Genomic DNA, 16,814 nt, shown 5'->3' on the forward strand with positions numbered 1-16,814 from the left:
CGGCCAAAGGAGGAATTGGCTTTGGGGGTGACCAGTGAGATATACCTGCTGGAGCGCGTGCTTCAGGTGGGTGCTGCTATGGTGACCAATGAGCTGAGATAAGGGGGGACTTTACCTAGCAGGGTCTTGTATATGACCTGGAGCCAGTGGATTTGGCGACAAGTATGAAGCGAGGGCCAGCCAACAGGTCCAATACGAGCCTTAGGTATTTTAATGTGGTCAAATCCGGAAACTATCATTTAGAAAACAAAACGTTTATTCTTTCAGTGAAATATGGAACCGTTACGTATTTCATCTAATGGATGGCAACCCTAAGTCTAAATATTGCAGTTACATTGCACAACCTTCAATGTTATGTCATATATACATATATTTACATGTAATAATTATGTAAAATTCTGACAAATTAATTACGGTCTTTGTTAGGAAGAAATGGTTTTCACACAGTTCGCAACGAGCCAGGCGGCCCAAACTGCTGCATATACCCTGACTCTGCTTGCACAGAACGCAAGAGAAGTGACACAATTTCCCTAGTTAAAATAAATTCATGTTAGCAGGCAATATTAACTAAATATGCAGGTTTAAAAAATATATACATGTGTATTGATTTTAAGAAAGGCGTTGATGTTTATGGTTAGGTACACATTGGTGCAATGACAGTGCTTTTTTTCGCGAATGCGATTGTTAAATAATCACCCATTTGGCGAAGTAGGCTGTGATCCGATGATAAATTAACATGTAACACATCGATTTATATGCAACGCTGGACAAGCTAGATCAACGAGTAATATCATAAACCATGTCTAGTTAAGACGGGATAAACTGCGTTCAATAGCGGATAAAAACAAAGTGGACCGAGCGTTCAGGTCACGCGCCTCTAACAAACCGTACACTTCATTCGACCCTCGTTCTGGTCATTTTACTCGCCCTAGCAGAGCTGGTTAGGCTGTTTTCATGTTACCCAGAGCGTTGGTGACTGTAACTGTGCTCTTGGCAACAATTTAATTAGGCTTTTTTGCTGACGTTTACTGAAACTGGCCACATTCAACGGGTGTTGAGCGTTGGTAAATTCATCAGTTATTCTGCGGTCTGGCACACTCAAGACTAGAGTGCTCTGAAACACTTGTTGCAGTGACACACTACTAAAATGGATACTTGAATAGTGGAGTCTTTTTTTTTGTTAAATTTTAGTACACGATACATAAAAAATAGCAGCATTAGACAGGATTACCTACACATACTGACCAGCTCAAATAGACAGAAGCGTGCTATATGGCAGACCAATCTACACGCATCTCTCGGCATGTCCAGCTAGCTAACATTAGCCTATAACTAGCAATGCAAATGGCATTCTGCGATAACATTACTACACAGATCATCATACACTCTGCTTCACACTGTGCAATGCCATTTTACTCGACCTAGCAGAGCTGTTCAGGCCCATGTTATCCAGAGCGTTGGTGAATGTGACTGTGCTCCTGGCAACAATTTCATGACACTTTTTTTGACCACGTTTACTGACGCCGGCCATATTCAACGGGTGTTGAATGTTCGTAAATTCATCAGTTATTCTGCGCTGTGGTACACTCTGAAAGAGTTGTTACAGTGTTACAGTGACATTCTATTGAAATGTCACTTGTTGTTTGTGTACATGGATTTTATAATGTTGTGTGTTTTTCCCCAACACCACTTTCCATCAATGTGTATAGCAGACCCTCATGCCAAATTGAGTCGCTAGGTTTTTTGAAATCAAACGGAGAATGAGAAGACTTTGCCTTTGTTTTGGTTTGCTTGTTTGTCAATTAAGGTGTGCAGGGTGAATATGTGGTCTGTCGTTTGGTAATTTAGTAAAAGCCCATTTGACATTTGCTCAGTACATTGTTTTCACTGAGAAAATGTACTGGTCTGCTGGATTTTCCCAAGGTTGCTGTTGACGCATATCCCACGGTAGGTATTGGGGTCAAAGTTGTCTCCACTTTTGTGGATAGGGGTGATCAGTCCTTGGTTCTAAATTTTGGGGAAGATGGCAGAGCTAAGGATGATGTTAAAGAGTTTAAGTATAGCCAATTGGAATTTGTGGTGTGTATATTTTATAATTTAATTGAGGATACCATCAACACCACAGGCCTTTTTTGGTTGGAGGGTTTGCATTTTGTCCTGTAGTTCATTCAATGTAATTGGAGAGTCCAGTGGGTTCTGGAAGTCTAGGGCCAAAAAGATGGGAGAAGTGGATTACCCATACATCCCCGTTTTGGATAGATCACTCACTCACTCACTCACTCACTCACTCACTCACTCACTCACTCACTCACTCACTCACTCACTCACTCACTCACTCACTCACTCACTCCTTGTTAGTTTTGCTTCACCCACCCAATACAACTCTCTTCTCCAAGCGCTCTGTGATCACAGAATGTAGCCGAGTACAGATAGAGAGAGAAGGGAAAGGAATAGAGGAATCTAGCATCGTTAGCCACCCTGTGCCTGCAGCCTTGACTGGCTATGTATGTACAGTGCATTCAGAAATAATTGAGACCCAGCCTTATTCTAAAATGGATTAAATTGTTCTGTTTTTTTGTCATAAAAAATGGTATCACATTTACATAAGTATTAAGACCCTTTTACTCAGTACTTTGTTGAAGCACCTTTGGCAGCGATTAGAGCCTCAATTCTTCTTGGGTATGATGCTACAAGCTTGGCACACCTGTATTTGGGGAGTTTCTCCCATTCTTCTCTGTACACTCCTATGTTGTCTTGCTGTGTGGTTAGGGTCGTTGTCCTGTTGGAAGGTGAACTTTCAGGTCCAGAGCGCTCTGGAGCAGGTTTTCATCAATGATCTCTCTGTACTTTGTTTGGTTCATCTATTACTACCACACATTGATGCCAAAGCTAAGAACGCACTCAACCAACTCTGTAAGACCATAAGCAAACAATATTTTTTTTTATCCAGAAGCGGCTCTCCTAGTAGCCGGGGACTTTAATGCAACCAGAAACTTTAATCAGTTTTACCTAATTTCTATCAGCATGTTAAATGTGCAACCAGAGGGAAAAAAACTCTAGACCACCTTTACTCCTCACGCAGAGACTCATACAAAGCTCTCCCTCACCCTCCATTTGGCAAATTTGACCATAATTATATCCTCCCGATGCCTGCTTACAAGCAAAACCTAAAGCAGGAAGTACCAGCGACTCGCTCAATACGCAAGTGGTCAGATGATGCGGATGCTACGCTACAGGACTGTTTTGCAAGCACAGACTAGAATATGTTCCGGGATTCATTCACTTGCTTCATCAATAAGTGCATTGACAACATAGTCTGCACAGTGACCGTACGTACATATCCTAACCAAAAGCCATGGATTACAGGCAACATCCCCACCGAGCTAAAGGTTAGAGTTGCCACTTTCAAGGAGCGGAACACTAATCCGGACACTTATAAGAAATCCCGCTATGCCCTCAGATGAACCATCAAACAAGCAAAGTTTCAATATAGGACTAAGATTGAATCCTACTACACTGGCTCTGACTCTCGTCAGATGTGACAGGGCTTGAAAACTATTACGGACTACAAATGGAAACCCAGCCGCGAGTTGCTCAGTGACGCAGCCTTCCAGATGAGCTAAATACCTATTTATGCTTCGAGGCAAGCATACGTGAGAGCACTAGCTGTTTTTGACAACTGTGTGATAACGCTCTCCGTAGCCGATGTGAGCAAGATCTTTCAACAGGTCAACATTCACAAAGCCGCAGAGCCAGACGGGTTATCAGGACGTGTACTCATAGCATGTGCGGACCAACTGGAAAGTGTCTTCACTGACATTTTCAACCTCTCCCTGACCGAGTGTAATACATACATGTTTCAAGCAGACCACCATAGTCTCTGTGCACAAGAACACTAAGGTAACTTGCCTAAATTACTACCGACCCGTAGCACTCACGTCTTTAGCCAGGAAGTGCTTTGAAAAGCTGGTCATGGCTTACATCAACAACATTATCCAAGAAACCTTAGATCCAATCCAATTCGCATACTGCCCCAACAGGTCACAGGTGGACTTTATTTAACTAATTATGTGACTTCTGAAGGCAAGATCCTATTTAGGGGCTTCATAGCAAAGGGGGTAAATACACGCACAACTTTTCCGTTTTGAATTTTTTGAAACAAGTTATTTTTTACATTTCACTTAACCAATTTGGCCAATTTGGCCAATTTTGTGTGTCCATTACATGAAATCCAAATAAAAATCCATTTCAATTACGGGTTGTAATGCAACAAAATAGGAAAAATGCCAAGGGGGTGAATACTTTTGCAAGGCACTGTATGTAAAAATGCTGTTCATCAACTACAGCTCAACATTCAACACCATATACCCTCCAAACTCATCATTAAGCTTGAGGACCTGAGTCTCAACCCCGCCCTGTGCAATTGCGTCCTGGACTTCCTGACTGGCCGCCCCCAGATGGTGAAGGTAGGAAACAGCATCTCTACTTCGCTGATCCTCAACACAGGGGCCCCACAAGGGTGCGTGCTCAGCCCCCTCCTGTACTCCCTGTTCATGACTGCAAGGCCATGCATGCCACCAAATCATCAAGTTTGCAGACGACACAACAGTAGTGGGATTGATCACCAACAACTACAAGACAGCCTAAAGGGAGGAGGTGAGGGCACTCGGAGTGTAGTGTCAGGAATACAACACAACCTCTCACTCAACGTCAACAAAACAAAGGAGATGATTGTGGACTTCAGGAAACGGCAGAGGGAGCACCCCCCTATCGAAATCGACGGGACAGCAATGGAGAAAGTGGAACGTTTTTAAGTTCCTCTGCAATTGGGCCCTGGACTTCCTGACGGGCTGCCCACAGGTGGTGAAGGTAGGAAACAACACATCCTCCGCGCTGATTCTCAACACAGGGGCCCCTCAGGGGTGCGTGCTCAGTCCCCTCTTATACTCCCTGTTCACACATGACTACATGACCGGCACGACTCTAACATCATCATTAAGTTTGCTGATGACACAACAGTGGTAGGCCTGATCACCGACAACGACGACACAGCCTATAGGGAGAAGGTCAGAGACCTGGCCGTGTGGTGCCAGAACAACAACCTCTCCCTAAATGTGATCAAGACAAAGGAGATGATTGTGGCCTACAGGTAATGGAGGACCGAGCACGCCCTCTTTCTCATCGACGGTGCTGTATTGGAGCAAGTTGAGAGCTTCAAGTTCCTTGGTGTCCACATCACCAACAAACTAACATGGTCCAAGCACGACAAAACCTTGTACCCCTGGGAGACTGAATAGATTAGGCATGGGTCCTCAGATCCTCAAAAGTTTCTACAGCTGCACCATTGAGAGCTAACTGGTTGCATCACTACTTGGTATGGCATCTGCTTGGCCTCCGACTGCAAGGCACAGAGGGTAGTGCGTATGGCCCAGTACATCACTTGTGCCAAGCTTTCTGCCATCTAGGACCTACAGTTGAAGTCAAAAGTGTACATACACCTTAGCCAAATACAATTAAACTCAGTTTTTCACAATTCCTGACATTTAATCCTTATAAAAATTCCCTGTTTTTGGTCAGTTAGGATCACCACTTTATTTTAAGAATGTGAAATGTCAGAATAATAGGAGAGAGAATGATTTATTTCAGCTTTTATTTTTTTCATCACATTCCCAGTGGGTCAGAAGTTTAAATACACACAATTAGTATTTGGTAGCCTTGCCTTTAAGTGGTTTAACTTGGGTCAAACGTTTTGGGTAGCCCTCCACAAGCTTCCCACAATAAGTTGGGTTAATTTTGTCCCATGCCTCCTGATAGAGCTGGTGTAACTGAGTCAGGTTTGTAGGCCTCCTTGCTCGCACATGCTTTTTCAGTTCTCGCCCACACATTTTCTATAGGATTGAGTTCAGGGCTTTGTGATGGCCACTTCAATACCTTGTTGTCCTGAAGCCATTTTGCCACATCTTTGGAAATATGCTTGGGGTCATTGTCTGTTTTGAAGACCCATTTGTGACCAAGCTTTAACTTCCTGACTGATGTCTTGATGTTGCTTCAAAATATCCATATCATCTTCCTACCTCATGATGCCATCTATTTTGTGATATATGATGCTGCCACCCCTGTGCTTCACGGTTGAGATGGTATTCCTTGCAAGTCTCCCCCTTTTTCCTCCAAACATAACAATGGTCTTCCGGCACCGACAGAGATGGCCACCTCGCTTCGCGTTCCTAGGAAACTATGTAGTTCTTTTTTTTTTTACGTGTTATTTCTTACATTAGTACCCCAGGTCATCTTAGGTTTCATTACATACAGTCGAGAAGAACTACTGAATATAAGATCAGCGTCAACTCACCATCAGTACGACCAAGAATATGATTTTCGCGACTCGGATCCTGTGTTCTGCCTTTCAAACAGGACAATGGAATGGATCCCATGCAGCGACTCAAAAAAACTACTCAGAAAAAGAGGGAAACGAGGCGGTCTTCTGGTCAGACTCCGCGTGCACCACTCCCTAGCATTCTTCTCGCCAATGTCCAGTCTCTTGACAACAAGGTTGATGAAATCCGAGCAAGGGTAGCAATTCCAGAGGGACATCAGAAACTGTAACATTCTTTGCTTCACGGAAACATGGCTCACTGGAGAGACGCTATCGGAGGCGGTGCAGCCAGCGGGTTTCTCCACGCATCGTGCCGACAGAAACAAACATCTTTCTGGTAAGAAGAGGGGCGGGGGCATATGCCTTATGGCTAACGAGACATGGTGTGATGAAAGAAACATACAGGAACTCAAATCCTTCTGTTCACCTGATTTAGAATTCCTCACAATCAAATGTCGACCACATTATCTACCAAGAGAATTCTCTTCGATTATAATCACAGCCGTATATATCCCCCAAGCAGACACATCGATGGCTCTGAACGAACTTTATTTGACTCTTTGCAAACTGGAATCCATTTATCCGGAGGCTGCATTCATTGTAGCTGGGGATTTTAACAAGGCTAATCTGAAAACAAGACTCCCTAAATTTTATCAGCATATCGATTGCGCAACCAGGGGTGGAAAAACCTTGGATCATTGTTACTCTAACTTCCGAATATAAGGCCCTGCCCCGCCCCCTTTCAAAAGCTGACCACGACTCCATTTTGTTGATCCCTGCCTACAGACAGAAACTAAAAAAGAAGCTCCCACGCTGAGGTCTGTCCAACGCTGGTCCAACCAAGCTGACTCCACACTCCAAGACTGCTTCCATCACGTGGACTGGGATAGGTTTCGTATTGCGTCAGATAACAATAATGACGAATACGCTGATTCGGTGTGCGAGTTCATTAGAACGTGTTGAAGATGTCTTCCCATAGCAACAATTAAAACATTCCCTAACCAGAAACCGTGGATTGATGGCAGCATTCATGTGAAACTGAAAGCGGAACCACTGCTTTTAATCAGGGCAAGGTGACTGGTAACATGACCGAATACAAACAGTGCAGCTATTCCCTCCGCAAGGCTATCAAACAAGCAAAGCGTCAGTACAGAGACAAAGTAGAATCTCAATTCAGCGGCTCAGACACAAGAGGCATGTGGCAGGGTCTACAGTCAATCACGGACTACAAGAAGAAAACCAGCCCAGTCACGGACCAGGATGTCTTTCTCCCAGGCAGACTAAATAACTTTTTGCCCGCTTTGAGGACAATACAGTGCCACTGACACGGCCTGCAACGAAAACATGAACTCTCCTTCACTGCAGCCGAGGTGAGTAAGACATTTCAACGTGTTAACGCTGCAAGGCTGCAGGCCCAGACGGCATCCCCAGCCGCGCCCTCAGAGCATGCGCAGACCAGCTGGCCGGTGTGTTTACGGACATATTCAATCAATCCCTATACCAGTCTGCTGTTCCCACATGCTTCAAGAGGGCCACCATTGTTCCTGTTCCCAAGAAAGCTAAGGTAACTGATGCTGAATCCGCTAACGACTACCGCCCATGCTAAAGTAGCACTCACTTCCGTCATCATGAAGTGCTTTGAGAGACTAGTCAAGGACCATATCACCTCCACCCAACCTGACACCCTAGACCCACTCCAATTTGCTTAGCGCCCAAATAGGTCAACAGACGATGCAATCTCAACCACACTGCACACTGCCCTAACCCACCTGGACAAGAGGAAGACCTATGTGAGAATACTGTTCATCGACTACAGCTCGGCATTCAACACCATAGTACCCTGCAAGCTCGTCATCAAGCTCCAGACCCTGGGTCTCGGCCCCGCCCTGTGCAACTGGGTACTGGACTTCCTGTGGGCCGCCCAGGTGGTGAGGGTAGGCAACAACATCTCCACCCCGCTGATCCTCAACACTGGGGCCCCACAAGGGTGCGTTCTGAGCCCTCTCCTGTACTCCCTGTTCACCCACGACTCGTGGCCACGCACGCCTCCAACTCAATCATCAAGTTTGCGGACGACACAACAGTGGTAGGGATGGGAAACATATGCTTGATTACCAACAACGACGAGACGGCCTACAGGGAGGAGGTGAGGGCCCTCGGAGTGTGGTGTCAGGAAAATAACCTCACATCAACGTCAACAAAACTAAGGAGATGATTGTGGACTTCAGGAAACGGCAGAGGGAACACCCCCTATCCACATCGATGGAACAGTAGTGGAGAGGGTAGCAAGTTAAGTTCCTCGGCATACACATCACAGACAAACTGAATCATGGTCCACTCACACAGACAGCATCGTGAAGAAGGCGCAGCAGCGCCTCTTCAACCTCAGGAGGCTGAAGAAATGACCAAAAGCACTCACAAACTTCTACAGATGCTCGAGAGCATCCTGGCGGGCTGTATCACCGCCTGGTAAACTGCTCCGCCCATCCGTAAGGCTCTCCAGAGGGTAGTGAGGTCTGCACAACGCATCACCGGGGGCAAACTACCTGCCCTCCAGGACACCTACACCACCCGCTGTTACAGGAAGGCCATAAAGATCATCAAGGACAACAGCCACCGAGCCACTGCCTGTTCACCCCGCTATCATCCAGAAGGCGAGGTCAGTACAGGTGCATCAAAGCTGGGACCGAGAGACTGAAAAACAGCTTCTTTCTCAAGGCCATCAGACTGTTAAACAGCCACCACTAACATTGAGTGGCTGCTGCCAACACACTGACACTGACTCAACTCCAGCCACTTTAATAATGGGAATTGATGGGAAATTATGTAAATATATCACTAGCCACTTTAAACAATGCTACCTAATATAATGTTACATACCCTACATTATTCATCTCATATGCATACGTATATACTGTACTCTATCATCTACTGCATCCTTATGTAATACATGTATCACTAGCCACTTTAACTATTCCACTTTGTTTACATACTCATCTCATATGTATATACTGTACTCGATACCATCTACTGTATCTTGCCTATGCAGCTCTGTGCCATCACTCATTCATATATCTTTATGTACATATTCTTTATCCCCTTACACTGTGTATAAGACAGTAGTTTTGGAATTGTTAGTTGGATTACTTGTTGGTTATCACTGCATTGTCGGAACTAGAAGCACAAGCATTTCGCTACACTCGCATTAACATCTGCTAACCATGTGTATGTGACAAATAAAATTTGATTTGATTTGGTCATTATGGCCAAACAGTTCTATTTTTGTTTCATCAGACCAGAGGACATTTCTCCAAAAGTACGATCTTTGTCCCCATGTGCAGTTGCAAACCGTAGTCTGGCTTTTTTTATGGCGGTTTTGGACCAGTGGCTTCTTCCTTGCTGAGCAGCCTTTCAGGTTATGTCGATATAGGACTTGTTTTACTGTGGATATCGATACTCTTGTACCTGTTTCCTCCAGCATCTTCACAAGGTCCTTTGCGGTTGTTCTGGGATTTATTTGCACTTTTCGCACCAAAGTATGTTCATCTCTAGGAGACAGAATGCGTCTCCTTCCTGAGAGGTATGACCGCAGCGTGGTCCCATGGTGTTTATACTTGTGTACTTTGAACGTGGTACCTTCAGGCGTTTGGAAATTGCTCCCAAGGATGAACCAGACTTGTGGAGGTCTACAATTGTTTTTCAGAGGTCTTTGCTGATTTCTTTTGATTTTCCCATGATGTCAAGCGAAGAGTCACTGGGTTTGAATGTAGGTCTTGAAATACATCCACAGATACACCTCCAATTGACTAAAATTATGTCAATTAGCCTATCAGAAGCTTCTAAAGCCATGACATCATTTTCTGGAATGTTCCAAGCTGTTTAAAGGCACAGTCAACTTAGTGTATGTAAACGTCTGACCCACTGGAATTGTGATACAGTAAATTATAAGGGAAATAATCTGTTTGTAAACAATTGTTGGAAAAATGACTTGTGTCATGCACAAAGTAGATGCCCTACCCGACTTGCCAAAACTGTAGTTTGTTAACACGAAATTTGTGGAGTGGTTGAAAAGAGTTTTAATGACTCCAACCTAAGTGTATGTAAACTTCCGACTTCAACTGTATATTTCATTTTTTAGTATAATTTATTTTTTAATTTTTAAGTCAAACTTGTTCAGTGGTCTTCCATATCACTCCTCATCCTCAGCAATGCTGTTCACAGCCAAGTCATTCTCAAACTGCCTTCGATTTGCTGGCATCAGAGGACACAGCTTGATGATGATGTCCATCATCTTGGACTCTTATTGCCCTATTGCTTATTTAGATTGCATTGGCGGCCATTGTCCTAATGCACCCTCATACGGCAACTTTGACTGGGACAGTCAGGCAATATTGGAATATAAAAGAACACTAAAAACCCTGGACATGTGAGTAGATATATTATTAGAGAGGTATCAATGCTGTGTGTGTGCTCAACCGGAAAACGAGGGTGACAATTCAGTATGGGGTGCACATCTAACCGACCGTGTGTGTGGTGTATCGTTACTGATTCAAATAACCCATGGAATGTCAGAATACAATTTCAGGGTTTATATTCATTATAGGAATAATAGATGTAAGCTAGTATAAATTGCTGATCACCTCTTATGGGAGCAGGTAGCACAAATATATTGCTTCATGCTAAAGTAGAAAAGGGAAATGTAGAACAGAGGAAATGTTCACTTTCGTTCTTAGAGCATTTAAAAACCGGTCAGACTTGGGGGCCAAAAAACGTACGTTCCCACAACTTCCAAGGAACCAAATGTGCTGGCTGGGCTGTCGCTTTTACAGTGGGTGTTGGGAGAGGGCACAGCGTGTGTGTTTTTAGCAGGGGGAGGGGTGTGTGCGTGTAGCGGGGGTAGGAGGGTTTGTGTGTAGCAGGGGGATGTGTGTGTGTGTGTGTGTGTGGGGTGTGTGTGTGTGTGTGTGTGTGTGTGTGTGTGTGTGTGTGTGTGTGTGTGTGTGTGTGTGTGTGTGTGTGTGTGTGTGTGTGTGTCTGCAGAGCCACACCCAGGCTGATTGGGGGACCACACCTCCGTGAGGAATCTGCTGCAGCTGGGTCACATGTCTACCCCTTCTCGCTCTCTCTCTCTCTCTCTCTCTCTCTCTCTCTCTCGCTCTCTCTCGCTCGCTCTCTCTCCAATTAAATTGAATTCAAAGGGCTTTATTGGGATGGGAAACATATGTTTACATAGTTTGTCACTTTATTACCTATCCCAATCAGAAATTGACAGTAAACATTACACTCACAAAAGTTTCAAAAGTTCTCTCTTGCGCGCTCTGCTAAGCTGTATTCTGGCATTCTGCTAAGGAGCTGGGCTGTGGCATTTCCATCTAAAAGGACCCATGAGCACCAACATGTGAAGTTCATAGGAGCATGTCAAATTGGGACCGACCGACCAAATCGGTCTTAGGTGGCAAAATTTCAAATTGTGTTTTTTACATTGGATAAAAGCAACGGCACAGAGCTATAAAATGGTATATCATACACTGCATTTGAGGAACAATGGGAATGTAGTTCTGCTTTGAAAGTTGATAAACTTGTAACCTCATTTTTGAGAAAATGGCATTTGAATGTTTTGGTACACCTACTGGAGAGCCCTTCTTTGTCTACACCCATTCAGCATCTTTCACACCCTCTTAAGCTTTAGCCCCACCCATCTGTTTAAGGGTTGATCCGAGCGTTCTGTACCAAGAGCAGTCCAGCACCCAAGCTAGCTAACTTGCTAGCTACTTCCAGACACACATGTGAGAACAGTTCACTGAACATTGCTTGCCCTAGCAGATCTGGTTAGGCTGTTTTGTTATCCAGAGCGTTGGTGACCGCAAAAGTGTTGTCAGATTGTCCATTTCCAAATTCAGAGCTTCTCGCTCTAGGAGCATTCAGAGCACATACTGGACTCTCTGACCGATGAGTAAAGGTTGGTCCGAACGTTATGACCTCACAACGGCAGTCAAACACCCAAGCTAACTGGCTAACATTGGCTAGCTACTTCCAGACACATGATGAGAGAACACCCCACTCTGACCATTTTACTCCCCCTAGCAGAGCTGAGTGACTGTAATTGTGCTACTGGCAACAATTTAATTATGTTTTTTTTAGCCGACATCGGGATAATTTCAACCGGTGTTGAGCGTTCGTATATTCATCAGTTGTTCTGCGCTCTGGCACACTCCGATCGTCTATTGTTAAAACAATTAACCATAATCCCAACTCATGACGTTACTACCCTGCACGAATCTGCAGGTAGCTCCTTAAAAACCTTGAGCTAAATGTTTCAATACGACTTTTAATAACACTGCTAGTTTTAGGTTAACTGCTTTGAACTCCGAGCACAGATGGGACACATGGAAATTCATTTTTATTTAGGCTTTAATCATGCAATCGCATTTGATTTTTTTTATTGTGTCACAGCGTCAATGAGATTCAAACCTATTATCTTTTGTTATGTATCCATGGAAAGTCCACTACGCCACCAGGTTGGTGATATCATCATGATATGTTTTCTTTTTACTCATATGAACCTGTTCATTTTTGTTTGTTAAAACAGACCCCATTTTTAAGGAAACAAGCACTCATTAAGATCAGGTGAGAGGCCAACACACCTAAACACACTTAACAAGATCGAGGATAATGAGAGTTTTGTTGATGCTGACAACAAAATGTATGTTTTTTAATGTTTTTAGGAAGTTTTTTTTGTAATGTTACTAACGTTTATTTTTTTAAATTTTTTTTATGGAAAGCTTTCTTAATGTTCTGAGAAAACGACTATACATACAGCTGTGAGGAAAACTTGCCGAAGTACTGAAATTCCCACAGAAGAACATAGTTCAGAGAGCGTTAAGAAACCATTTGAGAACATTCCCAATGTCAAACCAGTTGGAAAACCTTCCTATAACATGAACAAAATGGATAAATGTTATAATACCAAAGAAAATAACATTGTTTTGTCAAGTTCCTTAAATGTTCTGAGAGTGTTCCAAAGCCAAGCAACTATCCTACACCATTCCCAGAACGTTGTGGGAAGGTTGTATGCAAAATAACCATAGGAAAACCACTCTCTCACCAGGCTCTAAGAAAACAATGGTCTTCAGTACGTTATGTGCATGCTGGGTTTACTGTACTGAACTCTACCGTTAATCTAACGCCTGCCTCAGACCACTCGTAGAACAGTGCGTCGTTAGATGTATTTTTTTGTACTCCAGCATCACTTTATACACAGAAGACCTGCGCTAAACAAAGAATTACATGGTTTGACTGCCGATAACTTCAGAATAAAGTTGACTCCAGTAGAAATACAAAGTTGCCAATGTCTTTGCAATTGATACAGACAAGCGACTTATAAAATGATGCTTCAAATGAAATCCAAGATGACTGCATTAAAGTATATCACATTGACATACATTTAATGTTCAATCAATTGAGTTGTATTTTGCTACTTTTTAGGCTACTGTCTGTAATTTGTCTTGATATATGTGTAGCCTAACAGCAATGATGTACCAAATTGTGATTTAGTGCATTTTCTTTCATTGGGTAAGAGTTACAATAAGCCGCCTCAGTATTTGCAGCTGTAGCGTTGTAATATCTCTCGAGGAGCTGATCTGTCGTCAGTATTGTTGAATAATTATAATGTTAAGGAAAGAGATTTTATTTGACAAAGCTGATCCGAGTGCAGCGCTCCTTTTTTTTCCGACCTTATCAGTATCGTCACATGCTCCAATGACGCACGTAGCAACCATTCTCTCTTCATTGTGATTTGGCCTTGATGAAGGTCCTTGACGATCTTCTTGGCCTTCCTGAAACGCATGTTTGGCCGTTGATGGGAAGATGCTAAGTTCCATCACTTCCAGGAAACCGGACCCTGTGCTCTACCGTGCTGTACTGTCCAAACTTGGGAACCATAGACATCTAGGATCCTTTCACATTTGATCTGGTCTGGACCAACCAAATGTGCTCTTGTTTGGGGGTCGAGCTCATTACAATAAGAGCTAGTGATTTAGAATAATACCTAAATATGCAAAAATAAGGATATTGCTAATGTCTACCTTTTTGAGTTCCCAGGTACATCACCATGAAGAGAATGATATTCATAAACATAATTATGAATTTGTGTAGAGTACAGATCAGGGACCTATGATTCCGTTACCGTAATTCCGTTACCAGATGTAAATCCACTTCACCTACTGTACTTCAATAACCAATTTTTTTTTCATAGCTGACACCTCAATTCTTTCTGCAGACATCTTTTAATCATAATTCGTAGCCGATATTTACGAGTTTTTGGAGAATTTGGTCGCATAAATAGCTGAGGGAGATTTTCCTGTAATTCTGTCACTGAACTTCTGCAGTTCTTCCAGTAAATATGTTTTTGTGAAATGTTCTTTGTAAATTGTTTATTTAGTCCTTGTGCATAGAGGTTTATGGTTAAACTTTGAAATCAATGTTTTTTGTTTGGCATACATTTTAAAGTGAGAACTTGAGTCAAACCGTAATTGCGTTACTGTGTGTGTGTGTGTGTGTGTGTGTGTGTGTGTGTGTGTGTGTGTGTGTGTGTGTGTGTGTGTGTGTGTGTGTGTGTGTGTGTGTGTGTGTGTGTGTGTGTGTGTGTGTGTGTGTGTGTGTGCGCGTGTGTGATTACATAGACCCACAAAGAATTCAGAAACAAATCCAATTTTGATCAACTGAAATACCACAGTGTGCCATCACAGCAGCAAGACTTGTGACCTGTTGCCACAAGAAAAGGGCAACAAGTGAAGAACAAACACCATTGTAAATACAACCCATATTTATGTTGATTTATTTTCCCTTTTCTACTTTAACTATTTGCTAATTGTTACAACACTGTATATATATATACATAATAGGACATTTGAAATGTCTTTATTCCTTTGGAGCTTTTGTGAGTGTAATGTTTACTGTTCATTTAGTTTATTTCACTTTTGTTTTATCTATTTCACTTGCTTTGGAGAGAGAGAGAGAGAGAGAGAGAGAGACTGTCCACTCCCCTCTGCTTCTAGAGAAGGGTGTGACTGTCTACCAGTGAGAGAGAGGGAGGGGACATTCTTGTTGAGCTACTCCTCCCTGTTTCTCTCTTTCTCTTTCGGTCTCATTAACTTACTAGCAGGGCAAGGATTAGGCTTTCTCTCTCTCGCTACATATATGTCCCTATTTCCTTCTGTTTTCCTCTCACATAAGACTACTCTTTATTGTATTTCTCTCTACACCAAATTAGTATTTTTGTTTCTGAGTAGTAGGCCTACAGTTTGAGAAGAGGTAATGCTGGGTATATTTGTGTGGGTAGCACTACTCTGGTTGTCATTTCCTCTTCTTACCTGTCTCTACTCCTCCCCATCCCCCCTGTTCTCACCTCTCCTCTAATGGTTCTGTTGTCTTTCCCTCTCTACCTCTATCTCACCCATCCTCTATTGCATCTGTCTGTTGCATGTCAGCGTATGTAGCAGTTGGCTAACATGTCTTATCTCCCAGTGTAGCAGTAGTCTAACTGTGCCCCTGTACAGATAACTGTGTGTGTCTCGCTCTGTCTGTCTCTCTCTCTCTGTGTGTGTGTGTGTGTGTGTGTGTGTGTGTGTGTGTGTGTGTGTGTGTGTGTGTGTGTGTGTGTGTGTGTGTGTGTGTGTGTGTGTGTGTGTGTGTGTGTGTGTGTGTGTGTGTGTGTGATCTATATGTATTATGTGGCTAACAGTTCTCTCTCTCTGTGTGTGTGATCTATATGTATTATGTGGCCAACAGTCCTCTCTCTCCCTCTCCTCTGCAGTGCCTGTCGAGTCCTAAGGCCAGCGGTGGTGCCAGCTCCCAACCACAACCCAAGAAGGAGTCCCAACCCCAGCAGCCCAAGTTGACCAAGAAGGAACCCAAGACAGAGCCTCATACCCAGGAGGAAGAAGAAAACATGCCCTCAGTACACATCAAACCAGAACCACAGGAGGTGGAGTCCACGGTGAGAGATTGAATGAGGTGTGGAAGAGTGGTGTAGAGGAATGGGTGGATGGAGGGTTTGGGGAGTGTGGGGTGGTGAAGAAGAGGGGGATAGATGACTTAAATTGAAGAGAAAGAGTTCTGGGTGGATGGTTGTAGAGAGAGAGAGGCTACAGGAAATCGAGTCTGGGTCTGTCTGTAGATTGTTAGAAAGGGCAGAAGAAATGGGGGCTGGAGAGGAAAGAGAGAGTGTTAGAGAGAGAAGGGTGTAGAGCAGGGCTGTTCATTGTCAGTCCTGAAGGGCCAAAGCACTTCTGGTTTTCATCCTCTCCTAATCAGGACTGATTCAGACCTGGGACACCAGGTGAGTGTAGTTAACTACCAGGTAGAAACAAAAAGCAGAAGTGTTTCGGCCCTCCAGGACCGGAATTGAACAGTCCTGGTGCAGATAAGACGACTGCGGGTG

General features: G+C 43.6%; 1 protein-coding gene across 6 annotated transcripts in view; it reads left to right on the forward strand.

The window, feature by feature from the left end:
• Nucleotides 1-16,814, forward strand: part of LOC118396324 (Krueppel-like factor 8) — an 83,221-nt gene that overhangs the window by 29,123 nt on the left and 37,284 nt on the right. For 5 of the 6 annotated variants that reach the window (XM_052465346.1, XM_052465348.1, XM_052465347.1 and 2 more), the window contains exon 2: nucleotides 16,188-16,370. In XM_052465346.1, the coding sequence (XP_052321306.1) occupies nucleotides 16,188-16,370 (183 nt within the window). Of the gene's footprint in view, nucleotides 1-15,523; nucleotides 15,686-16,187; nucleotides 16,371-16,814 lie in introns of those variants that run through there. The other variant, XM_052465350.1, reaches the window with a different exon arrangement.

This window comes from Oncorhynchus keta, chromosome 17, assembly GCF_023373465.1.
Source record: "Oncorhynchus keta strain PuntledgeMale-10-30-2019 chromosome 17, Oket_V2, whole genome shotgun sequence".
Classification (NCBI taxonomy): Eukaryota; Metazoa; Chordata; class Actinopteri; order Salmoniformes; family Salmonidae; genus Oncorhynchus; species Oncorhynchus keta.